Below are 23,041 nucleotides of genomic sequence, written 5' to 3'. Positions count from 1 at the left end.
CTGGACAGACAAACGTTCCAATTTATGAGTATTATCTACCACTGTTAGTTGTAATCCATCCCTGGGGATCTCCCATCCCACCCCACCAAGAATATTGTTTAAAAACTTACTAGATCTGAGCAGGGTCCTGTGTGCAGCTTTTGGAGTCATCGGAGGTGGAACTGCATTACCAGCAGCAGAAAGGAAAGCATGGAAATATAGTCCTGAGCCCTCCCGTACTGGGCTGAGAATGGGCGGGGGAGTATAAGGAGGTAGCTCAAAGTTCCTATCAGAAGGGTGATCAGCCAGACGGACAGGTGAACGCAAGTGGCTCTGGTACGGTGTGATATTGGAGTAGACCGGTGGAGCAATGAAGGTGCCAGCTTTGGGGGGTATGAAAAGAGGCTCTGGTCTTGGTCGTTGCTTTGGTTTCCGTGCAAAACCATCCACTTCTTTTGGAGCAGTGCTTTCATGCTATATAAATATACATAAAAAGAAATATGCTTTGTTTCTAGCAGAGGAAAATATTTTATGTCTCAGAACCTTCCCTGCATCTCTGAAACAAGGGACCACCCTCATGTTCCTCTATTCACATAAATCTGTTCAATCTGTTAGGGACTTCAAAGGGAAAGGGAGAAGATTTTCTCCTCCTTCTGCCCTGCCTGCCACCACTATGGGGCACAGAGGACTGTGGATGAAAGAATTGACCAAGAACAGGGAGACACAACTTAAAAACGTAAACCAATCAGCTCCTCAGCCAAAGTATACTAGGGTTTTGTTTGTTGGTTCTATCAGAACTATGTCAATATTATTCTATTACTTCTGCAACATTATTAAATTACACTGCACCTTTTAAAGAGAAAAAAGAGGTTAAAGAGCTTAGATTCCTTTTTTTTAATGCATTTACTTCAAAAGCACATAAGACAAGCTGAATGGTTAGCATGATTCCAAGTTTTATACAGCATGGCCGTACAACTCTGACGAGCATGAAATTAGCAAATGTGAAATTAGCAAAACAGCATTATAGGTAGTCCTCAACTTACGACCGGTCATTCAACGACCAATCAAAGTTACGATGACCTCAGAAAAGGTGCTTTGTGGCCCATAAAGCACTTCCGGCTGTCATAAAGCATTGTGCCGCCGCCACCCCCAGTCACATGACTGCATTTTGGGCACTTGGCAACTGCCTCGCATTATGACTGATTGCCAAGCACCCTGGGATCATGTGATCGCCATTTGCAATCTTCTGTGCCGGCTTCCCCAGAAAGTCAATGGGGAAGCCAGCAGGGAAGGTTGCAAGCAGAGAAGATGGAGAGGAGCTGAAATCTTCAGGATTTGAACTCTGTTTCTGCAGCCCCACAAAGGATTTCCCCTCCGTTCACGGAGAGGAGGGGAAATCCCTTGGTGGGTTGTAGGAACAGAACTCAAATCCTGAAGATTTCAGCTCTGTTCCTGCAGCCCCACAAAGGATTTCCCCTCCGTTCACGGAGGGGAGGGGAAATCCCTTGGTGGGTTGTAGGAACAGAACTCAAATCCTGAAGATTTCAGCTCTGTTCCTGCAGCCCCACAAAGGATTTCACCTCCGTGCACAGATTTCAGCTCTGTCTGGCAGACACCTCTTTTGTTCTCAAGTAGCTGCCTGCTGGGAGGATTCCAGCTCTGCTCGGAACTGAAATCCTTCAGCAGGCAGCTCTTTTGCTCCATCCACTTAACAACCTAGAATATCACTTAACGACTGCAACCAGGAGTGCCCAGGTTGCAGTCATTGAGCAAAGCAGTCATGTGAGCATCTCACTTAATGACCACTTTGCTCAATGATCGAGATTCCGATCCCAATTGTGGTTGTTAAGTGAGGACTACCTGTATCTGAATTAAATTAATGAAAAAGTGAAGGCATCCATTTTGGATAATGTTCATGGATAATTTTTATCCAGCCCCCTCTTCTTCTTGGAAACTGTATCTTCTTAGTAATATACAGCTAAGAAAGCTATTATCTTCCATCCAAAGTTAAGTAATACAATGGGAGTAAAGTTGACTAGGATTATTCCATGTATATAAAATACATTTACTGTATGGTAGAAAGAGCTTTAATAGAAGATCACATAGTGTGACTTCTTTCTACTTGGGAAGAAACTTTGAAAAACAGATGTAGTTGTTATTCACCCCTATTTATCATTTATGATTCTTTTTACATGGAAATGCTTCAGTGTCTACAACATATAACATTTGATGTAGTCAAAAAAGCATGCAGAAAATAAAGTGTGTGTAAAATTCAAGCAAAATCCACATATCATTGAAATGCAAACCATCCAGCACATGGAACTTCTATCCTCAAAGAGTACTCCCCTTGGTCCTTTCTTGCTTCCTTTTTCCTTAGAGGAAGAAACTAGAGGAACTATTCTGTTACTAAGTCAACACAGCCTTGAAAACTAAACACTAGGCAACAGTAAGAATCTATTGTAACTTCTGAACCAGGCCAAAATAATCATCTACAGCCTAGGACCCTCCAAGTAAGTTTAAGTTGCCTCAGCCAACGGCTAGAAGCACCACGTTCACAGAAACATAGAGCTGGAAGGAAGAATTTAGGCCAGTGAATCCAACCTCTTGCTTCACACATGAAACCGAAGCAAACTGACTATGACCCTCAGCTGTTCAGCTTCTATCTGCACATATTCAGTGAAGGGCAGCCCACCAACCTCTTTAGTCACTGGCTCCACAGTTAAAGCACTCAACTTGTTTCCTAAAATTCAGCCAGAATCCGCCTTGGGAAGGCTGACTGTTTGACATAAAAGGAGTGAAATGTACAAAGGAAGACTGGCATCTCTAGCTCAGAGGATTCATACAGCCCCAAGATCTACCTGAGCCGACATGTCCATATTCAAATTGCGATTGGACCTCCTCCGGGTGACGATTACAGAAGGCTTGCTGTCTGCAATGCCATGATCGTTAGCCAGAAACCGCTGCTGCTTCCCATCCTCGCCCTTTTCCCTGGCGATATCTTGAGCATCCAGCTTCCTCACTGGCACAGACACGGGAATAATGAGAGGCACGTGGCTGTTATCCTCCCGGGCTCTCTTTGGGGCTGGGGAAGAGCTGGCAAATTCTACAACGCTCCTTGGTGCAGCAGCTGCTGCCTCACTCTTGTTTTTTTCTTCTGACATTTCAGGTTCCTTAAATCAAAGAAAAGCATGTGCACATTAAGGCATTTGATCTTTGAAAATGACACACTGAAAATTGATATTGTCTCCTTCCAGCGAGAAAGGGAAGGGTAAATAGACCTTCATTTCAATAGCTAACTTCACATACTGTACCAAGCCATGGTTTGTTTTAACCATGATGTTGAAAAAACAGTTGTGCTTCACTAATAAAGTTAAGTCATAAACCATGTCTTACAAACCACAATGGCTGACATATCAAGCTAAGCCAAAAACAAATCACATCATGGACAGTGCGCTTTACCAATGCAGACAAGAGCTAGAGATGGGGACATCAGCCTTCAAACAATAAAACAAAGTCAAAAAGAAATTACTGTTCAGAAACATAGAGTTAAAAACTGCAAAGATAAAAAGTTGAACATATCCATCTGTAATATAAAATACAGGCACTCAGTCCTAATTTTCCTTCAGCCAACTGGGTATATATTTCTTAACATTTATACTGTTTCTCACTTATATACCATGGTCTGATAACATTTTTTTTCAAAACAGCTTCCAAAATTAGTTACAGAAATAAAATCACAACAAACCATACTAAAATATCAGAAGGCATAAGAACCAAATCAATTTCCAGTTAATTTGTGTTTTGTTTTGTTCTCCGTTCATCACTTCGGGAATGGAAAGGTGGGTATTTGAATCCTGTAAATAAAAAAGGCCCCTTCTCTTTAAGTTCACTGGCGATAGACAGTCTTTTCATAAAGAGGGGAAACCTGGGTGTATTAGTTCCAAAATGACCTTCATTCCTACCTTCCACTTATGGAATATTTCTCATAGGGCTGCTGGCAGTAGATGGCACTGTGGAAGGCATAGGAACTTGGATGTGCATTTAGACTCTCCTTCCCTGGATGTCCTCCAGATATTCTTTAGATGTACTGAAGTGCCTCGTTTTAGGGAAGGGTGGCACAGACAAATGTCAATAGTACATAATGGGTAGTATCTGGTGTTTTCCATGTGAAGATTAACCCATAAGCACCCCTTTGTATATAATGACACACATCCAACATCAGGATGACCCATGCTTTGATCTGGATCTAACTATATTATGAATAACTTTCAAAGCAGCTTCCAAAATTTTACAACCATCCACCCAACATGCCTAAAATAAAATGGTTTCTTCTCCAGTATTTAGTTTGAAATTATCTTAAAGCCTGGCTTAATTTGTCAGGCAAGTAATCAATTTTACAAGTATACACCCAAGCCTCAAGCTTACGCGGCACTTTATCCTTTTATTCCTCCAACAAAAGGAGGTGGCCAGAAACTTCCAATGACTTTTAACAGCTAACCAGCTGTTGAGTGAACCTGGCCAACACTGGTGTGCAGGAATAATTTTACTTTGAAATTACCTTTCTAGAAAAGAAATCATTCTACAGTGGAAACAAAATCATTATTTTATGCATAATTGGGTGAATGTGCACAAACTTTTAGAATACTATATTGGGGAATTATTCATAATGCAATATAGATCAAAGAGTAAGATGTACTGTTATGTAGTGCACTGATGCCACACATAATGGGATACCCAAGTATTCCTCTTATTGCATCTAAACATCAAATGAAACCAACATGGTACTTTCTACATCTCTCTACACCATTCTTCTCAATCTGCTGTACTCAACAATTATGAAAGATGACTCCCATAATTTCCTATTAGCATGGCCAAGATATTTTGGGAATGGCTAGTACAATATAAGCAATCTTCAACCCCAAAAGGAGCATCACAGATGAGTTATATATTATACATAGCCTGAGTTGTGTATCTTTTTCTTCCTTTATAGGTATATATCCTGTGTGCTGGAGATCATCTAGACCCAACATGGAACATAACCACAAATATGGCAGCTGCCTGTAAGCCTCTATATTATTAAAGAAAAAGTCTAACAAATCTTTAAACAGTAGCAAGAAAAACTGAGCTGTCATGGTTCCAAAGACCTGCTGGTTAATTTTAAGGAAAAGTAGTGAAACCAATCAAGTTACTAATGTATTTTTGAGAAAAGTGGTCTTACTTCTAAAGTCAACAGAATATTGGTATATGTTACTCTGTTTTGGTAGTCTGCTATCCATAGCTTAACTATTTAAACTTCAAAAAGTGAGTGTATAAAAAAGGAGTTTTAGAAGCATTTCAAGTTTCAAATAAAATGAAAAATACGTTATCTCAGGTTCCTGGGAAACCTCAACTGAACAGTTTCTCCAAACTGTTTGGCACTTGTTCCTATGTAATTTTAAGCAGGTTTTTGGGCAAATGGACAAAGAAAAAAAAAGATGGAATGTGGGAGTAGGGTAAACATTAGAAAAAGCAAAGAAAAAGTCAGAAAGAAAATAATTTTTTTTAAAAAGCTGGGTGGGCACCCCAATATGGCAAAAGACAGTGTAAACTTTCAATAAAGTTTCATCAAGCAATTTGCTTAAAATATTCAAAAAGAAAAAGAGACAGGAAGAGGGAATGCAACTGGTACTCTGGCTACAACTAAACACAAAGCCCAAGATCATTATAGGGGAGATTATTATTTTTTTTTTGGTGCCTTCGAGTCAGTATTGACCCCTGTCGATGGCTTAGACTAGTCCCTGCAGTTTGCTTGGCAAGGTTTTTCAGAAGTGGTTTGCCATTGCCTGCTTCCTAGGACTGAGAGAGAGTGACCGACCCAAGGTCATCCAGTTGGCTTTGTGCCTAAAGTGGGACTAGAACTCATAGTCCCTGGTTTCTAGCCAGGTGCATAACCATACCACGAAACTGGCTCTCATAGGGAAGAATAGTAATGGATATTATGTGTTTTTATTATCATAAAAATTAAGACCACAAGGTTGGGAGGTTGTCAATTATATAATGGACTGAAGAAGTTACTTCTGCATTTTATCACTGAAAATCACAACTGGAGGACTAGTTAGAAATTTGGAGAGCATGCAACAACTTAATTTCCCATTCTTCCTATTGCTAAGAAAACTGACTTATATGCTAATATTTATTCATGACAGGAATATATGAAAAACATTTTTAATTAATATATGAGATTTATATGCTTTTCTTAAGATTTTTTCCCTCCCCTCTTTTTTCTCTTCTTTTCTTTCCGGATATTAAAGAAATCGTAAATAGTTCTCTTTTTTAAAAAATACACAATCCAGTGGTTAAATCAAATCTTTTTCCATTTTAGGTGAAAAAAATAAATCTCTTGACCCATGGCAAAAAGAAAAGAGATAACAAGGCTACAATAGTGCCATATCTGGAAATAACTTTAGGTATTGCGCTACATTAAAAAAGAGTCAACTGAAGCTCAAAAGATACAGAACATCAGAGGTAAAAGGGATGCCAGACTTCTGCAGAATCAAATGCAGGTTTAGCGAGGGGTGAGAAGGACCAGGTAACATGTTCTTATATGCCATTACAGCACTAGAACTCATGCGATTTGTCTAATCATTGCATCAACCTGTTATTTGAAGGGAATTGCAGGAGTTATTTGAAGGGAATTTGCAGGACAGAGAAAAATGGTCTTAAAGTTATAGGAAGGTAGATTCCGTCTGAGAATTAAGAAAAATCCTTATGATCAAAACAGTTGAGTGGTGGAACCACTGATCTATAGAGGTGACTTGCTTTCTATTGCTGGATGACTAACTGTTGGGAATGAACAGGGGACTGGACTTCACGGCTTAAGCGGCCCATTCCCACTTAATGATTCTGGGCCTCCTAGTCCCTTATTCATCTGTAGACTAATATTCAAAAATTCTTAGCATGGTAGAAAATATGGACCACTGGTTAATCCAAGATGAAGTCAATTTGTTGCCATCTGACTGACAAGTATACAGTCTAAACCCCCAAAAGCATTAGCTGGATTACTCACAGGTTTTCAATTCTATCTTCCAAATGTGCTTTCTTTCCATTTATAAAGGTAAATGTTGTAACTGGTGACTTGACCAAAGGCAAGGGAGAGAGAACAGAAAGACTTCTCTCAGGCAGCAATTTATTCTTGATTTGACTGTCCATTTCTATTCTGTAGAAAGGGATAGACCTGTGTTTTTCAAACTTGGCACCTTTAAGATGTGTGGACTTCATCTCCCAGAATTCCCCAGCCAGCATGTTGGCTGGGGAACTCTGGGAGTTGAAGTCCACACATCTTAAAGGTGCCAAGTATGAAAAACACTGGGACAGACAAACTATCCTTGTTGATTTGAGGATAAGCATGTATTTTCTCTCCTCCTTCAATTGTCAGAAATATGTGAGGAAAACAACAAACAAGCCTCTGAAAATGAGATGAAAAGTTGTGAACATACATCTCTGAAAAAGACAAAGAGATCAGCAACAGAGCTTCTTCCAACACTTCAGGAAATGAAGAAAAGTAACAGCCACAGAACAAGTCAAGAAACGTCACTTACCCTGACGTTCTGAAGAGAAGCCAACTCCACAGCTTTCTGAGCCAGAGTTAAGAGGTTGGCTTCTTGAGAAATACGCCGTCTCCTCCGGGTGCTCTGGATGACTCCTCCTCTAACTGCGCCAAAGTCATTCGTTCTCAGACCAATGCCATCAGTGGCAGCCACCTGTTTTTCTGCTTCTTGGGCATTCTCATACATGCCCACCGTCTCCATGTCAGGCTGACTTGGCTGACTCCCCAATGGCATGTCCCCATGTTCCAGTTCTGCTCTACTTAGTTGGGAATAACTTTCCTTGTGACTGAACATTTCAGACTGAGGTCGGAACTGGACTTCAGGGTGCTGCTGCGACTGCCAGGGATGAGGTGGCAAGATGCTCCCAGGGTAATCCTCAGCTGCCTTAGAGGCCAATGCTCCTTCTCCAGAAGGTACTGGTGGGACGCCTTCCTTAGAGAGCCTGCGTGATCTCCTTGGGAGATTTATCTGTGCCTGTGGTAGCACCGCCTGGGGGTTCTGCTCTGTCAGAGCCTTCAGCAGCTCCTGGTTCCTCTCAGAAACTGGGTGGAACTGATGGGAAACCATATGATGCTGAACAGGCTGAGGTGGTGCTCCCAGATGCTGCTGTGCTACAGAAGCTGACGGCTGAAGGCCAAAGGTCTGCACTCCTGCCTGCTGATGGTGGTGATGGTGTTGCTGCTGCTGTTGTGAGTAATAGTTTTCAAACAGCTGCAACTGTGGAAGAGCCTGCTGTTTCTGCTGAGCAGTAAAAGCTGGGCTGGAAGATGTGGGAGCCTGCTGAAGAACATGCAAAAGCTCAGGAAGACCCTGCTTCTGGCCCTGCTGACCAAAGGCCAGCTGGAAAGGTTGCAAAGAGAGGCTTTGATTTTGCTGCTGCTGCTGCTGCTGCATTTGCTGAAAAGAACTCATCTGGGCCTGTTGTTGCCTGACCAACGCCTGCTGTTCCAACTGGGCTTTCTGGGATATCATCTGCTGGACAGCACCTCCATACAACTCCAGCTGTGACACCACCACCCCTTTCTCCCTGTTTTTTTTCAGGGCATCTGGGTGGCCATAGTAATCTGCGATGCTGGCATTAGGATGTCCTCCTTTCTGGTTGCCACCATAAACCATCCCATGGTTCCATCCTCCAGGCTGAGGTTGCCAATTTGCCTCACTTCGCTCAGGCAATCGATTTCCCATTAAGGAGCTGTGCCACTTGGCAGCAGTCAGCTGCTGGGGTGTCATCCTCACCTCACCTCTGTCCTGATACATTGAATTCAGCAATGCAGCATTGCTGGGAACGCTACTGAAAACCCCAGGTTTGGTCAGCTCCATGGACTGGGTGCATGGAGGGTGCACATTCCCTCCGTGACCGTAATACTGTCCTTCTTTTAGCTGCTGCTGCTGCTGTTGGTGGGCTTCTTTCAAAAGAGCATCTTGCTCGCTAAAAAATGCAACCCGCTTTCCAGCTCTTTTGTTTGAAGACTTTGGCTGAGCCTGAAGACTCATGATTCAGTGCGTGTTAAAGTCAGATCAGCAACCAACCCATCTCAAATGCAAGAGCAGAACGGGAAGGAGAAAGTGTGAAGCCAACACAAGGCTCTCCTCCTGCATCAGTCTAATCCATACAGAGTTGGAAGGGGTGGATCTCAGTTTGTAGTTTAAAAGGAAGCCAAGTTCCAATGGTTTCACCCCCTGAAACAGAAATAAGCAGTGTTAATAGAAAAATTGCAACTAAGATCTGATATGTGAAGCTTTCTAAAGTTGGGCAACTATTTCTTGTAACATATCCAAAAAGGCTTAGATTTTTTAGATCTATTTAAGGCACAGCAATATACAGGTAGTTCTGCTTTAGTGACCATAACTGGGACTAGCAACGTGGTTGTTAAGTGAAGCGGTCACTAAGTGAAACTGTGACTGTGCTTATGATTTTACTTCAGCTTTCCTTTGCTTTACAGACCTGAGGAGGTCAAAAATGCGAGGATTGGTTGCAAAGTTACTTTTTCATCACCACTGTAACTGCAAACGGTCACAGTACAAGGTAGTCACTAAATGAGAACTACCTGAGTACTGCGCTCAGAGAAGTTAAAAAGATGGATTTGTTCACTGCACTAAGGCATAACCTTTTTAAAAACATGGCTTCTTAAACCACTACTGCACAAAGGGTTCCACATGATGCCATTTCATGTGGAAGACACTGCATGTACAGTTCTACATATCAAGGCTTTCCACTGCAGAGAATGGAACTTTATTTATGGACAACCAATTGATGTCACTTATTTACAGATGTCACCACTGCTCACAGGTATTACACTGGTTTAGAGCAGAACTTCACAGTAGCCTGGCGCATACTTAATGCTAAACCCAAAGCACTGACCCAAGGCAGGCAAACCATGAGCCTCATGCAATTCCCAAATTACTTTCTACAATATCTAGAACGCCCAGGATTGCATTGCTAAAATTCAGTGACAAATCATGGATAATTGATAGTATGACTTTTTCCCCACATCTTTTTCAGCAGAAAAGCAACAAAATTAGGTATCTTAAATCCATAGATAGAGTTAGTATATGAAAGCAAACAACCTATACTCAAATTCAACAAACTCAGAGGCTGAATTTATTTATTTATTAAATTTGTACACCGCCTGACTCCCAGTGACCCTTGGCAGTTCACAAAGTAAAAACACAGAAAAATAACAATAGAATACAAAAGTGAAGACAAAGGGGCATAAAAAGATGGCAAAATTAGGCAACAATGAGAAACTTATACATACTACTCAGAAGGAGTTTCAGCCACCCTAGCCAAGTCTTCAAGGCCCTTTGAAATGCCAGTAGGGTGGGAGCTACCTGGATCTCAGGGAGAACCTCATTCCAGAGGGCAGGTGCTACAACAGAGAAGGTGTGCTTCCAGGGTCCCAATAGATGACATTTTTAATGGAAGGAACCTTGACTGTGCCAACCATTGGATTGAATCAGCTGCAGATTCAATGGGAGATAGGAAGTCTCTCAAGAAACCAGACCCTAAGCCATGGATAGTCAGGGACGTTCCAGAGCACTGTTTCTCAACCTTGGCCATTTTAAGATGTGTTTAACTCTCAGAATTCCCCAACCATCATCTTCTTAATTTTTCAATCTGTTATATGTTGCACAATGCTAAAAGACAATTTTGGAACTTACATGATGCATTTTAAGCTGCTCCTAAAAGAAGGCTAAGTATTCATTGGGAGATTCAAAATGCCATGTATTATGGGCTAGGAAAACCAGTGTGTGAAAAGAGAGCAGCTGAGATCCTGCTTTCTGGGAACTTCTGTTCTCATGCATGGGTCTTATTTGACCAACATGATGGAAGCTTCTAGCTATATTCTCTGGCCTCTTTCCAAAGTAAGCAGCTTCCATTCATAATACTTTTCAAATATAGAGATTACTATCAATGCAATAAAAAAAGCATGAGTATTAAAACTACCGATTAAGACCCGGCCCAAACACCTTCATAGAGGGGCACCATGTGCAAACAGCAGAAGAGATCAACACTGGCCAAAAGAGAGAACTATTGAGCTGAAGGCATACGGAGAAGTCCACTTTATTTTTCGCAACTTGACAATGTAGAAAGTGCCAATAGGGTCTTTCCACCTTCTAAATTGTCTCCACTCCCAAATAATCACTAACACTTTGCTAAATGTTGCGCACACATATTAAGGTTAATTAAAAGTAATACCAACTGTAATAAGAATGACTTGATAAAACAACTTGGATCTGGCCTCTTTTTAACACACACAAGGCCACATAAGGAAAACTGATTGTAATGCAACTGTCTATTGCTTCTATACAAACGAAGGTTGTGTAAAAGGCTTCCCTTTGCAAAGGCAAATAACCACATCAAAAGGAAGAATGGATGAGTTGTGCGAAGAGAAATATAGAAGGAACACATTTGAAAAGCCTACTTTAATATAATCTTTGGAGTCATCTTAGAGCACAGTGCTGACTCAGTTTACCTCCACCATATGTAAACACAGAACACAAGACTTCTAAAAAAAAATGAGCCTCTCTAATACTTCTGGAAGAATCAAAGGTATGAGGAAAATACTGTTAGAGAACACAACTGAAAGAATACAACTACAATATCAATGTGTGATATTAAAGTATATGCCATTGGCTACACAGCACACTGGGCCTGCATCAGTAGATTTAAGCAGGCATCTGATGGATTTATCTATACAGTCATTTCATTTTCCCACAAACTCTAAGAATAAAAATGTATTTCTCCTTCAACTGCTCTTAGCAGGTCTTCCCAAATTTGTGACAGTTAAGGCATCCACCTGAAGAAAAAGGAGGGAAGAGAATGAAGGAAGTGCAGGAAATCTTCTGCAGCATCTGCCTCCCAGGGCCAGGCCACCTCTACTTCCTTGCACGTGGATCACAGGCATGTCACTGACTCACTTCCTCCTCTGCTTACCCTTGGTGAACCCTCCCTCCTTCTCCACGCTGGCTGCAAGCAGGGGAGCCCTGCAACCCAGCATTAGCATGCTAGGGCATTCCTTCACCGAGGCTGAAAAGCTCTCAGCTTGGGAGCTCAAAAATATCTGAGAGAGAGAGAGAGACCGACCCTCTGGGGTGGAAAATATCTGCTTCAAATGCAATTGATACTTGCATTTAGTCTACAGTATTTGCACGAATGAAACACTAGCTGGAGAAAGCGCCACGCGACCATTCGCCTCTCCAGGCTGGGAAAGGACCCCATTTTGGCAAAAGCAAGAAGTTCTGTTTGCGTATTACTTATTGACAAGTTGTACCGAGGCCACAGTGCTGACAGGACACGAGGCTACAGCTTTTTCTCAGAAGGAACAAAATAAGACGTGTCATATCAGAGCATGGCAAAACATTGCCACCAAACAGTAACCGTAAAAGGTATAAACCATCTTCTGCAAGTCATTCCCTTAAACCACGTCTTCCATTTCTCCTCCCCCAAGTACCAAACTCTAATTCTGCCCTCCCTCTCACTTGGAGACGAATACGTAAATGTTCCCCTCTCTGCTCTGGTTTGATTTCCCTGCCAAGCAGCAGAATCTTCTTCAGGGCTACAACCCTTTCTCGCCCACATGGAACACCTTTGTTTTCTTCTTTTCTTTTTACAACTACAGAATGTGGTTTCTAAGAATGACAGCTTTGCCCAAGCCAGCATGTTTGCAACTAAAACAAAGAACAGTCCCAGAGCAGCTGAAGGACTAATGCAGCTTTTGGGAGCCGAGGGGGGCCTCACTTCATCAGGGGCATCTTTGTAACAGTTGATCAAATATCCCTGAAAATCAATGTTTCCTTTCATTTTTTTAGTTTCTGCTCCTGAAAGTATTTGTGAAATTCTTTCCCTGAAGTTGGAACATCTCTTGAAATCATCACTGCGACCATTGTCCCTCATTATTGGTTTATCTGGTGTGGTGGTGAAGGTGTTAGCCTAGGGGTGAGGAGACCCAGGTTCAAGTCCACCCTCAGCCACAGAAGCTCATGGGGTGACTTTGAGCCAGTCACTGACTCTCAGCCCAACCTACCTCATACAGCTGCTGCTTTTTTAGCTGTATAAATACCATCAGGGCCTGCAAAACTTACCTTTCCCCAAGAAATGTTGGTATCATACACAACCATTCTGTTTGCAACATGTGGGGAGAAAACAGGGTGGACAGCTCAGTTCTGTGCATTGATATATTCAGCAATAATCATACACAAGCCAGAATACCAGCTGACAACCCACTCCTCAAAAAAAAACCGTTTCTGCATGCATACAATCCCAAATACTAAATACAAACATGCATTTACAGAAAAATATAAGTGAGTAATGAATTAATTAATTTTTCATCCATTCAATAGTGACTGATTCTCGGAGACTGCCTAGACAAGTCCCTGCAGTTCTCTTGGCAAGGTTTTTCAGAAGTGGTTTGCCATTGCCTCCTTCCTAGGGCTGAAAGAAAGTAACTGCCAATAGAGGCGAAAGTAACTGGCCCATGGTCACCCAGCTGGCTCTGTGCCTAGGCAGGACTAGAACTCAGGTCTCCCAGTTTCTAGCCTGATGCCTTATAGATAGTAATAAATATCCTTTAAAGCGCTGGATTCTACCACCACCCCCATTTTATCTTCCAGACCTAATGTTTTCCAGTTTATAACTTTATTTTCAAGCAAGGAAAAATCATAAAATGATTTTTTAAAATAGTAATTAATCTAAAGCAACACCACAAGCCTGGATATAAAAGATTCTGTCCTTGAAGCTGTATACGTGGCTTTCTTTTATTTATAAGCTAAACTAGTTCTTGATGCTCTCCTCTAAATCTTACACTATTGGTCAATTCAGACACAGCTGCATGATATTGTGTGAAAGCCGAATGTTTAAAACAAAAATACATAGGTGAATATTTTCTTTCCATATAAATATAACTAACTAAGCCACAAAGAAAACAACCTAAGCTTGGCCCTTCTTTGGGCCAACAAAATAATTGCATATGAAAAAAATATAATATTTTAGGGGGAAAAATATTTCTTTCTTATTGGGGGTGGGGATTGCAAGACTGTGCCATTGAAGAGGAATGCCTAGCAGACAAGTTGCAACAACAAAACCCTGCTGCAATAAACTTTTAGAGTATACAATAAAAGAAATAGTAACTTCTTATAAATGTGAATAAGCATCATTGGAAGTTGAGAGCCAGTTCATACAATGAGTTATAACTTGCTTAATTTCAACTGAGCACAACTGAATAAACAGAATCAATGCATAAATCATGCTTTAGGGCAGGGTTTCTCCACTGGGGTTCTGTGGAGCCCTAGGGTTCCCCGGGAGATCATGATTTATGTAGAAAAAGCAGAGACTGAAGAAAAACCCTCCAACCTCCAACACTGGGTTGGTCCGCCTGGAGCATACACGGATCCCGGGTGGGGGTGCGGATTGTGCACGTGTGCAAGCAGGGAGCTGAGGAGTCACCTGGGGCTCCCCTTGCCAGGTCCGCCTGCCTTTCTGCAGGCGCTGCGGCCTGGGGGGCTCTGTCTCAGGGTGGGCGCAGATCTGGGCCTGAGCTGGCCCAGGAACCAGCGGCAGCAGTAGCCACCCACAAAGGCGGGGAGGGGGGAAGGAGGCAGGGGAAAGGAAAAAGTGGTGATGGTGGTGGTGAAGGCTCTGGCATCAGGGTGCCAAGATTTCAAGAGAGGTTAAGGAGTCCAGATATTAAGGGGAAGGTTGTTGGAGGTTGCAAGAAGTCCTTGGGAGAGGAGATGGAAAGAGGGGAGACAGGAGCAGGATTTGGGAAATGAGGTGCTGGTGGCACAGGGAGCAGGGAGGAGGCCAGCCGACCTGACTCAGTGTGCCAGCGTCATCTGCATCCTTGCAATGCATTTTGCAGTTACCATTCACGACAGTTTGATATATCGTTCAAAAACTAGCCCAAAATAGCCCAAAAAAACACAACCTGCAGAGGCCAAAAATTTCCCACAACTACCTCCGAAACTCAAGTTCGGCCCAGAATTGAGTATTTATGCAGCAAAAAACAAGCACAGGTTTCACATTAAAGAGGTAAGTTTCATTCTTTGTTTTTGGTTTAAGAACACTGTTAATGCAGGCCTACACATGAAACGAATCTAATAATTTTTTAACTTCTGGCCTATATTTGAGCCTGCATGTGCAGCAGTTCCCCGAGGCCTGAGAAATATTTCAAGGGTTCCTCCCGAGTCAAAAGGTTGATAAAGGCTGCTTTAGGGCCAATAAGGCATAATTTGGAAGTAAAACCAAAGCCTGCTATTGCTCAATGCCTTCAACTTCAGGTTAGTCATGTGATATGCAGTCGGGGCAACATGATTTGCTGGTAGATTCATGGATTATTCCTGGTTTGTTTTCATGCCCTCAAGCCTTTAACCAATCCATGGAGATGCAAGGGCAGGGTAGTACACCATGATTACAAAACACAGTTGTCTTGGTGAGGAGTGAACTCAATGGGAACCGAATAGATGGACATGCTAGATTTGATAGGAATGAATCTACTGGATGATCTGGACAGGCATTATTTCTCAGCCAAACTTCATAGACTGCTGTCCTGATGAAAGTTGTGGGAGGGGAGGGATTAGGGTTGTGCAAAAAAATTCAAATTTGAAATACCTGTTTCAGTAAGTATCAAATTCACATTTTGCACTTGAAATGTGTGGCTTTAATCATTTTGGAAGTTAGGGTTCGGGTTAGAGTCAGGTTTCATAAAACGTATTTCTGAAATGATTAAAACAACCCATGCCAAATGTAAAACAAATGGTTCCCGTTAAAAACAACTGTTTTGTAGAATCATCTTTATTTACAAAAATGTTTTAAGCTTCACATACAGTAGACCCCTTCAGACATTCTTGGAAAATAGCAGTAATGGGGAGAAGCAATCCAGTGCTTTGTCTGAAATGCGTCCCAAACCCTTCCCTCAAACCTAAGTGTGGGTGGCAACAGGGGTCAAAAAAGTCAATATGGTCTGTGACTGTATGACTAAAGCCCTGCCCCCTTTTTATATGCACTGTAGGTGCCATGTTCACTTCTTTGATCACACTGTGGACACCACTGGGTGGGAAAAAACATCTTGGAAGACTAAAAGATATGGAGGAGAGTAATTCCACCACCAATTTTGGTAGATGAGTCTGTGTGTGTGTGTGTGTGTGAGAGAGAGAGAGAGAGATAGAGAGTGAGAGTAAGAGAGAGAAAGATTTGTGTGTGTGTGTATGTACATACATACATACCTTATACACACACACAGTTATAGCAATTTTATTAGAAATTACAATTTAAAAGATAAAAACTAATACAAACTTTAAAAAAAAAGAAAAAATTGAAAGTGCAGAAAAGAAAAAAACAGAAAGACAGAAAAGAAATAATATAATAAGGAAAAAGAAAATATATAAAAAATGACATCCCCTTCATCACAACAAATATAAACAATTTTAGTAACTTATCCTCTTCTCTTAAAATACAACAAAGATCCCTTTTTCCCACATCACATCTCTTATCTATAAACATATCCTTAAAAACTTCATCATTTCAGTCCTGATAAGCAAAAGTCCATTAAGAGTTACCAGAGATAACAACATATCTATTTTAACCTTGATCAAATAAACCAACTTTATATCCTCCCTTTTACTTTTAACAATCTTGATCTTTAGTCCCTTCAAATAAAGTCCTAAAACTTTATTTCTTTTCATTTTTCTTTGTCCCTTCCCACAAAATTCTTCAAAGCTTTAACGAACCTCTTTTGTAAATCCAGTATAGGAAGATTATCCAGGTCACCCTCTTGATTTGTTATTTGTGTATCCCTTTTAATTATTAAGGCATCAACCTGTTTCTTTTGTATGTCCAGCACAGAGAAGAATGTTCGTATCAAAATATCCTTCAATATGTCAAATGTTAAAATACTTTGCTCCATTCTGTATTTGTAAGTCAAATGTAAGTGTTCTTCTCCTTTAATTGTAATCTTTAGTTCCTTCTAGATCCCTCTAATGTCCAACCTTCAAAGTCCCATCCTATCATGTTTTTTTAAGGAATTCAAAACAAAAGCATTTTCCCACGAGAAGGATTCTTATAATTAATTCCAAAATCTTATTTCAAATTTATCTGGATCCTTTGTTTGTAACTTTCTAAAATCAAAGTTTTAATCACCCTTTTGCTGTTTCTTCCAGAAAAAAAAAATTAAGTCCTTAAAACTTGTATTTAAAACTTATTTCGCTAAGGATTGGAGGAAACTCACCTAGTGCTATAAAACTTGTCCATCCAAAGGTTTCTAATGGTTGAAAAGCAGTTAATGGACAATTTCCAAAAGTGATTAGAAAAGGAAGTATGCAAATTCTGTGTTCTTTTAAAGGCGCCAGCCATGGTATGTGCAAAGATGGCTTTCCCTCATCTCCCAGAGCTCTAAACCTGCTAGAGACCGCTGTCTTGTGGTCTCCTTTCAAGGAGCAACTGTCTGGAGCGCCTGTGGGCAATGATCTCAAGTCCTCTCTGTCTGGAGAGGAATTAAGAAGAACTAGTCTACTCACCAGCTCTTCATTCCGCTGCGGTCGTCGGCTCTGCTTTTAGCAGAGCCGTCTTCAGTTTGCCATTTCTTCCCTAGAAGAAATGTCCCCCCCCCACACACACACACACAAAAATTCAAATTCAATGCTTCAGTAAGTATGAAACACATGTTTTGCACTTGAAATGAGTGGCTTTAATCATTCTGGAAGTGTTTAAATTCATAAAAAGTATGTTGTGTTTTGAACACAAAATGCTTCTAAAATGATCAAAATAGCCATCCATGCCAAATGCAAGACAAATGCTTCCCATTAAAAACAATTGCTTTGAACTTGAAATGAGGTGGTTCAAATTTGAAATGTTTTGCATACCATAAGAGGAAACCAATGTGCCATTATCAGCTCTTTGGAAAAAAGGCATAATTAAACATTTATTACCCAGAAGAATGAGCTTTAAGTTCCTACTCTGTCCCTTTATCAGCCATGTAATTTGCCAAGTCAATCCTCAATCTGAATCTCCCTTATGAGGAAAATACTGACATGTCTTACTAGATTGTTCTAAGGTAACACAGATGTTACATACTCAAAAGCAATTTCCATTCAGTTCAAACAGGAAAAAAACTGGTACTTTTATTTTAACACAATTGCACTAGGTACCTATTATCTTCCAGCATATCTGAAGGAGCAACTTTTTAATTTCGTCACTGAGGAAACTGTACAATCTATCACAAGAAATTTTTTACTACCTGAAGAGAAACTTTGCATTTTAAGGGTTTCATTGCGCAAAATAACAAAATTCAGATTCACTTTATTTTTGCTTCATGCACCAATTAAAATTAATCAGTTGCCATATTATCTTTGCTTCTAATCTATGCTTAATTTGGAAATCAACTATTTTGCTCAAGGCAGGAAAGACATTCAATTTACAATTGGTCTTTATGTTTTAAAATGGGACTCAGCCACTATTTTTTTGTTCCAGAACATAAGGTGCAATTTGATATGTCCAACAAGTACAAGTAGCTAATATGTTTACTCAGCATTTTTCATCTTGGGACCAAGTCTAAGTTGCAAATAACGTAGCCACAACATATGCCCTAGTCTTTTTTTTTTAATTCTGTTTCTCCACTGTTCCCTGTATTTTCTACCACCTGTGTTTTCACTAGCTATGAAAGAACTTGTAAGCATGAATTCTTGAAAATGTATTTGTGTTATATTCTGGTTGGCTCTAATAAAAGTTATTGCCCAAGTGTGGACTTTTCTCTCTTCAGGGATCTGCAGAGTTCTCTTTGTCTTTCCTGTCATATAATATGGACATGTTACAGTGATGTGTCCCATCATCTTCAGAAATAACACCTACAAGGATATGAAGTAAAGACTTATCAATAAAGGTCCCAATGTTATGGAATAATTCTCTCAAAGTAGTCCCCAAGGAACTTTCATTTCCTGCTTTTTCCTATTCAGCAAAGACCTCCAGATGTACAGGTAGTCCCTGGGTTAAGAACGCCCAGGTTACAGATGACCCATAGTTAAGAATGGAGCCTATTGTAGCAAAATTTGAGTTAAACACACGATTTAAGTCAAATACATAATGGTTCGAGTTAATTACACAATGTTACTTATACAGTATTATACAATAATACTGTTCCAGCTTACATACAAATTCAACTTAAGGACAAACTTTGGGAATGGAATTCATTCTTAAACTGGGGACTACTATATTGCTTATTCTCCCTGCTGATTTGCAATATTATTGGATATGCTTTTCTTCTGCAGCAAGATATTGATTTTATTCAGCATTGTTTTGACTGCAGATGCTTTAGTGTGATGCGTAAACCACCATGGCATAAAAAGCTGGCATATATACAAGAACTAGGTCATGTTGGGTATTAAAATATTTGCAAAAATTATACAATTTAAACAGCATCCCTTCACATTAACTCTCCTATATTTATATAAGACTTTTTCACTCAATTTTGAAAAACAATTCTGAAAAATGAATAATTGTTCAAATCCTCTTTTTAAATATTATATTCTATTTAATCTCTATATAACTTCTATTTCAATCATGAGGTTCATGACCCCACATCTAACAACATCATGCTTCATTTGCCTGCCCATCTGTCAAGAGCCTCCTGCAATCTTCCTTCTCAGTTTCAACTGCTATTCTAGTTATTCCCAGTTATATCGGGAATCATAAGCAGACCTATACATACCCTTACAATGCAATCCTATGTATGTTTAGTCAGGAATAATTCCAACTATGTTCAGTTGGGCTTACTCCCAGGAAAATGCACTGGATTGCACCCTCAATGTAGCAAAATCTTAAGTATGCTTAGTCAGAAGTTCCAGAGAATTCCCAAATAAGTATGCAGAGAATTGAATCTTTAAGTTGATTTCTGTTCAAGTCCTTTAAAAAATAGGATCTCTTCTCTCAAAAGCTATACTGTATACAGAAACTTAGTAATGCAGTAAACTAAGTAATGTAGACTGCCAGATAATATGTTTTAACATGTTTAATACTAAATAATATATTGCCCTAGTTCATATATCCTACTAAACCATGTTTTGTTATGTCATGATTGGCTAAATAAGAAAAATCTAATAAACCACTTTATGGCAAGGCAGAATATTTCAACCTAGTTACTCTCTTCAAGGAATGGGAAAAACAAATGCATCGTTTTTTGTACCATTTGACTTACTCCTCCACCTTAGAAAAAGAAACTAATATATTAGATAACCAAAGAACCATTTTAATTACCACTTAAGTGATCACTTGTGGCCAAGTAAGAGTCACACCCCAGGCACCAAAACATTCACAAGCAAGCAACAAGCTCCAAAAGGCTTATATAAAGATTGTGCGGTTAAAGCAGATTGATAAAACAGTATCCCTGAGCTAGGCACTTTTATGAGTTATTTGCAAGACTGTAATATAACTCACTTGGTTCTACTATCATCATATCCAATTTCCTTTTTAAAAAACCATAATGAGGATTTAGCTTAAATGCCTCCATTGTTTTTAATGTGAAGCCATTCCAAGGAAGAAAAACATATCCCCACAATGAATTATCCAAATGATTCCACCTACATTAGGAACCACTCAGTTCATTCACTTCCACCATATCAGACTCATATAAGTCCAATCTCCAAAATAGTGATGTAGCTTTTTTCCAACTCCAGATATTCTGATGGAGCTAAAACTCATTCTAGCTGAAGTCTCTTAGTCTTAGTTTGTATTTCTTTTTAACTGCAAAGTTCACATGGATTAAAATATTAACATATCCATGGAATATCAACAAGGCCAAGTGATATAAAAAGATCAATAGTAAACTAATAGGGGAGGGACTGTAGCCCAGTAGTAAAAGACATAGTCCACATGCAGAAGATCCCAGATCCAATCTCTGCTATTTCCCAGATCAAATAATTCCATGAAATAAGACCTTTGCTTGAAGCACTAACCCTGTTCAGATGCAATAAAAAACCATGTAAGGCTACAGCAATGCCCAGCCTCATGGGCTTTCCCCTTCCCCTGTCATATAGCTGAGGAGAAGCTTGAAAAACTTTTCTTTACAATGTATCCCAATACAGTAGAAATTCTCAAATTACTGGACCATGGATTATTAATGATCCAGAGATCTTCCAGATGGTCCTCATCAGTCAGCTGGCTCACCATTTAAGCTCCTGCCTCCCCAAATTCACTGCCAGTCAGCTCCTTTGATGTTACACAACTACTCCATAATTACATCACATGATCAAGGGTTCTTTCTCTGTGGAGATCCCTCTCCCTAATAGGAAAGACTTATTACTCAAGAGATTTCTACTGAAGAACATTCTTGTCCAGCACGTTTATGCTAACAGATGTTGCTATTAGATGGCAATTATGATATGGGGTACATAAATTAATTCAAGTAGTAATATTTAAATTTGCATTAAATTTGGGGGTATAACATTGAGTGATAAACGGTCTTTAAAACTGGACAGGATGGGAAAGGATACACAAATACAGCTATATTCATTACTTTTCCCACAATGATTATATTATTAATCAAAAAGCATACATTTCCATGGTTTAAAGCTGAAAACAAAGGGAGGGGATAATTGTTTAGTGGGCAGCTCCTGCATTTTCCAAATATTTATTTAATGATCCAGAATTGCAGAAAGTTTCAAAAACGCTGCAACAGAGAAACTATAGTTGAGGACTCAGTGCCCTGTTGGATCATACCAAAGGACCAGTTAATCACCATAAGCAACCAGGTTCTGTTAGAACATCCATAAGCAAGACACAAATGCAATAGCATTCCCTCATTATGTTCTACAGCAACTGAGAGTAGCAATTTCTCACATTACAGATTTTTTTTTTTTAATGAACTCTTCTGCATTATATAACAGAGATTCTACTCACCTAAATCCAGTTTCCACATCAGTAAAAATAGACTGGCAGCACTTTAGAAACAAGTGAAACAAAGGTTGCATTTTTGCTTTGTTTTAGCCATATCCTGTATGCTAACAACTTCAGCAACTAATGTTTACATGTGTTGAAGAAAGGAAGCATACTGCAACACTATGAATTTATTACTGTATTCAAGCTACAACACATTCAAGGGCTATAAACCAGAGATGAGATTAAAAGGTAAACAGCCTTTGAGTGCCATGTAGCTTTTATGGTTGAACACTGGGCTCATACAATCGATACGGTTATTTTTTTCCCCATGCTTGTCTTCTGCCTTAAATTCTCTTTCAGGGAAATAAGATGGGATACAAACCAATAAAATAAAATAATAAAATAAAAATCAACTTCATTAGTGCCTCAAACATTTACAAAGTTTCTAGCAGAAAAGAAATCTGCTCATCCTATAAGCAGTCAAGATTTGATACATGACACTGACAAAGTAGCCTTAGCAAAATGTGTTGTTCTCGTCCTATGGAGCCATGAAAACTAACACGTATCACAACAGATACTTCTCCGAATGAGGGGAATAAGTGACAGGCAAGAGTGTGCATGGATGTATGGGTCAAAACCTGCCGGAACTCACCACATCTGTGGTTTGGAAGTCTGCTTCCACATGCAAATTCCTATCAATCCAATTAATGACATTCAACCAATCCAAGCCTTGTGAATACTAAGCATGATTAAAATTCCTGCAGATGGCAACCAGCCTTTCTCCTCCCACTCACCACCTACTGCTGCCTGAAGTGGAGTGATGGCAGCATTCCTACTCCCTGGAGGTTTGTCTGAGGAAGAAAAACTTCTTTGCACATGGAAGTATACCTATCCCCTAGCCTTTGTTGCTTCATTTCACCACAAAGAAACAATTCGCAGGGGGAGAAGAGAGAAAGAACATGCCTAGCCCATGAAAAAGAAGAGGAAAAAGATGAGTAAGTCTTGCCAATACAATTACAGTTAAGTTGTTCTCCTGTCCTGAGCAGTGTCCTTCCATGGTTGGCTTCACTGAAGCACTGCCAGGATTTGGTGCAAGGACAGATGATGGCCA

General features: G+C 40.1%; 1 protein-coding gene across 4 annotated transcripts in view; it reads right to left on the bottom strand.

The window, feature by feature from the left end:
- The window catches only part of MIDEAS (mitotic deacetylase associated SANT domain protein), an 80,224-nt gene that overhangs the window by 22,358 nt on the left and 34,825 nt on the right, over positions 1-23,041 (bottom strand). For all 4 annotated transcript variants that reach the window (XM_088145536.1, XM_088145534.1, XM_088145533.1 and 1 more), the window contains exons 2-4: positions 7,557-9,245; positions 2,838-3,149; positions 111-453 (exon numbers count right to left, since the gene is read on the bottom strand). In XM_088145536.1, coding sequence (XP_088001662.1) covers positions 111-453; positions 2,838-3,149; positions 7,557-9,059 — 2,158 coding nt within the window. In that variant the 5' untranslated portion in view covers positions 9,060-9,245. The remainder of the gene's footprint in view (positions 1-110; positions 454-2,837; positions 3,150-7,556; positions 9,246-23,041) is intronic.

Source organism: Python bivittatus, unplaced genomic scaffold (assembly GCF_059951505.1).
Source record: "Python bivittatus isolate LINGU-HERP-01145 unplaced genomic scaffold, Pbiv_v1 ctg000480_np1212, whole genome shotgun sequence".
NCBI lineage: Eukaryota > Metazoa > Chordata > Lepidosauria > Squamata > Pythonidae > Python > Python bivittatus.
The sequence above is the reverse complement of the archived record's forward strand: the minus strand, read 5'-3'. Positions and strand labels throughout refer to the sequence as shown.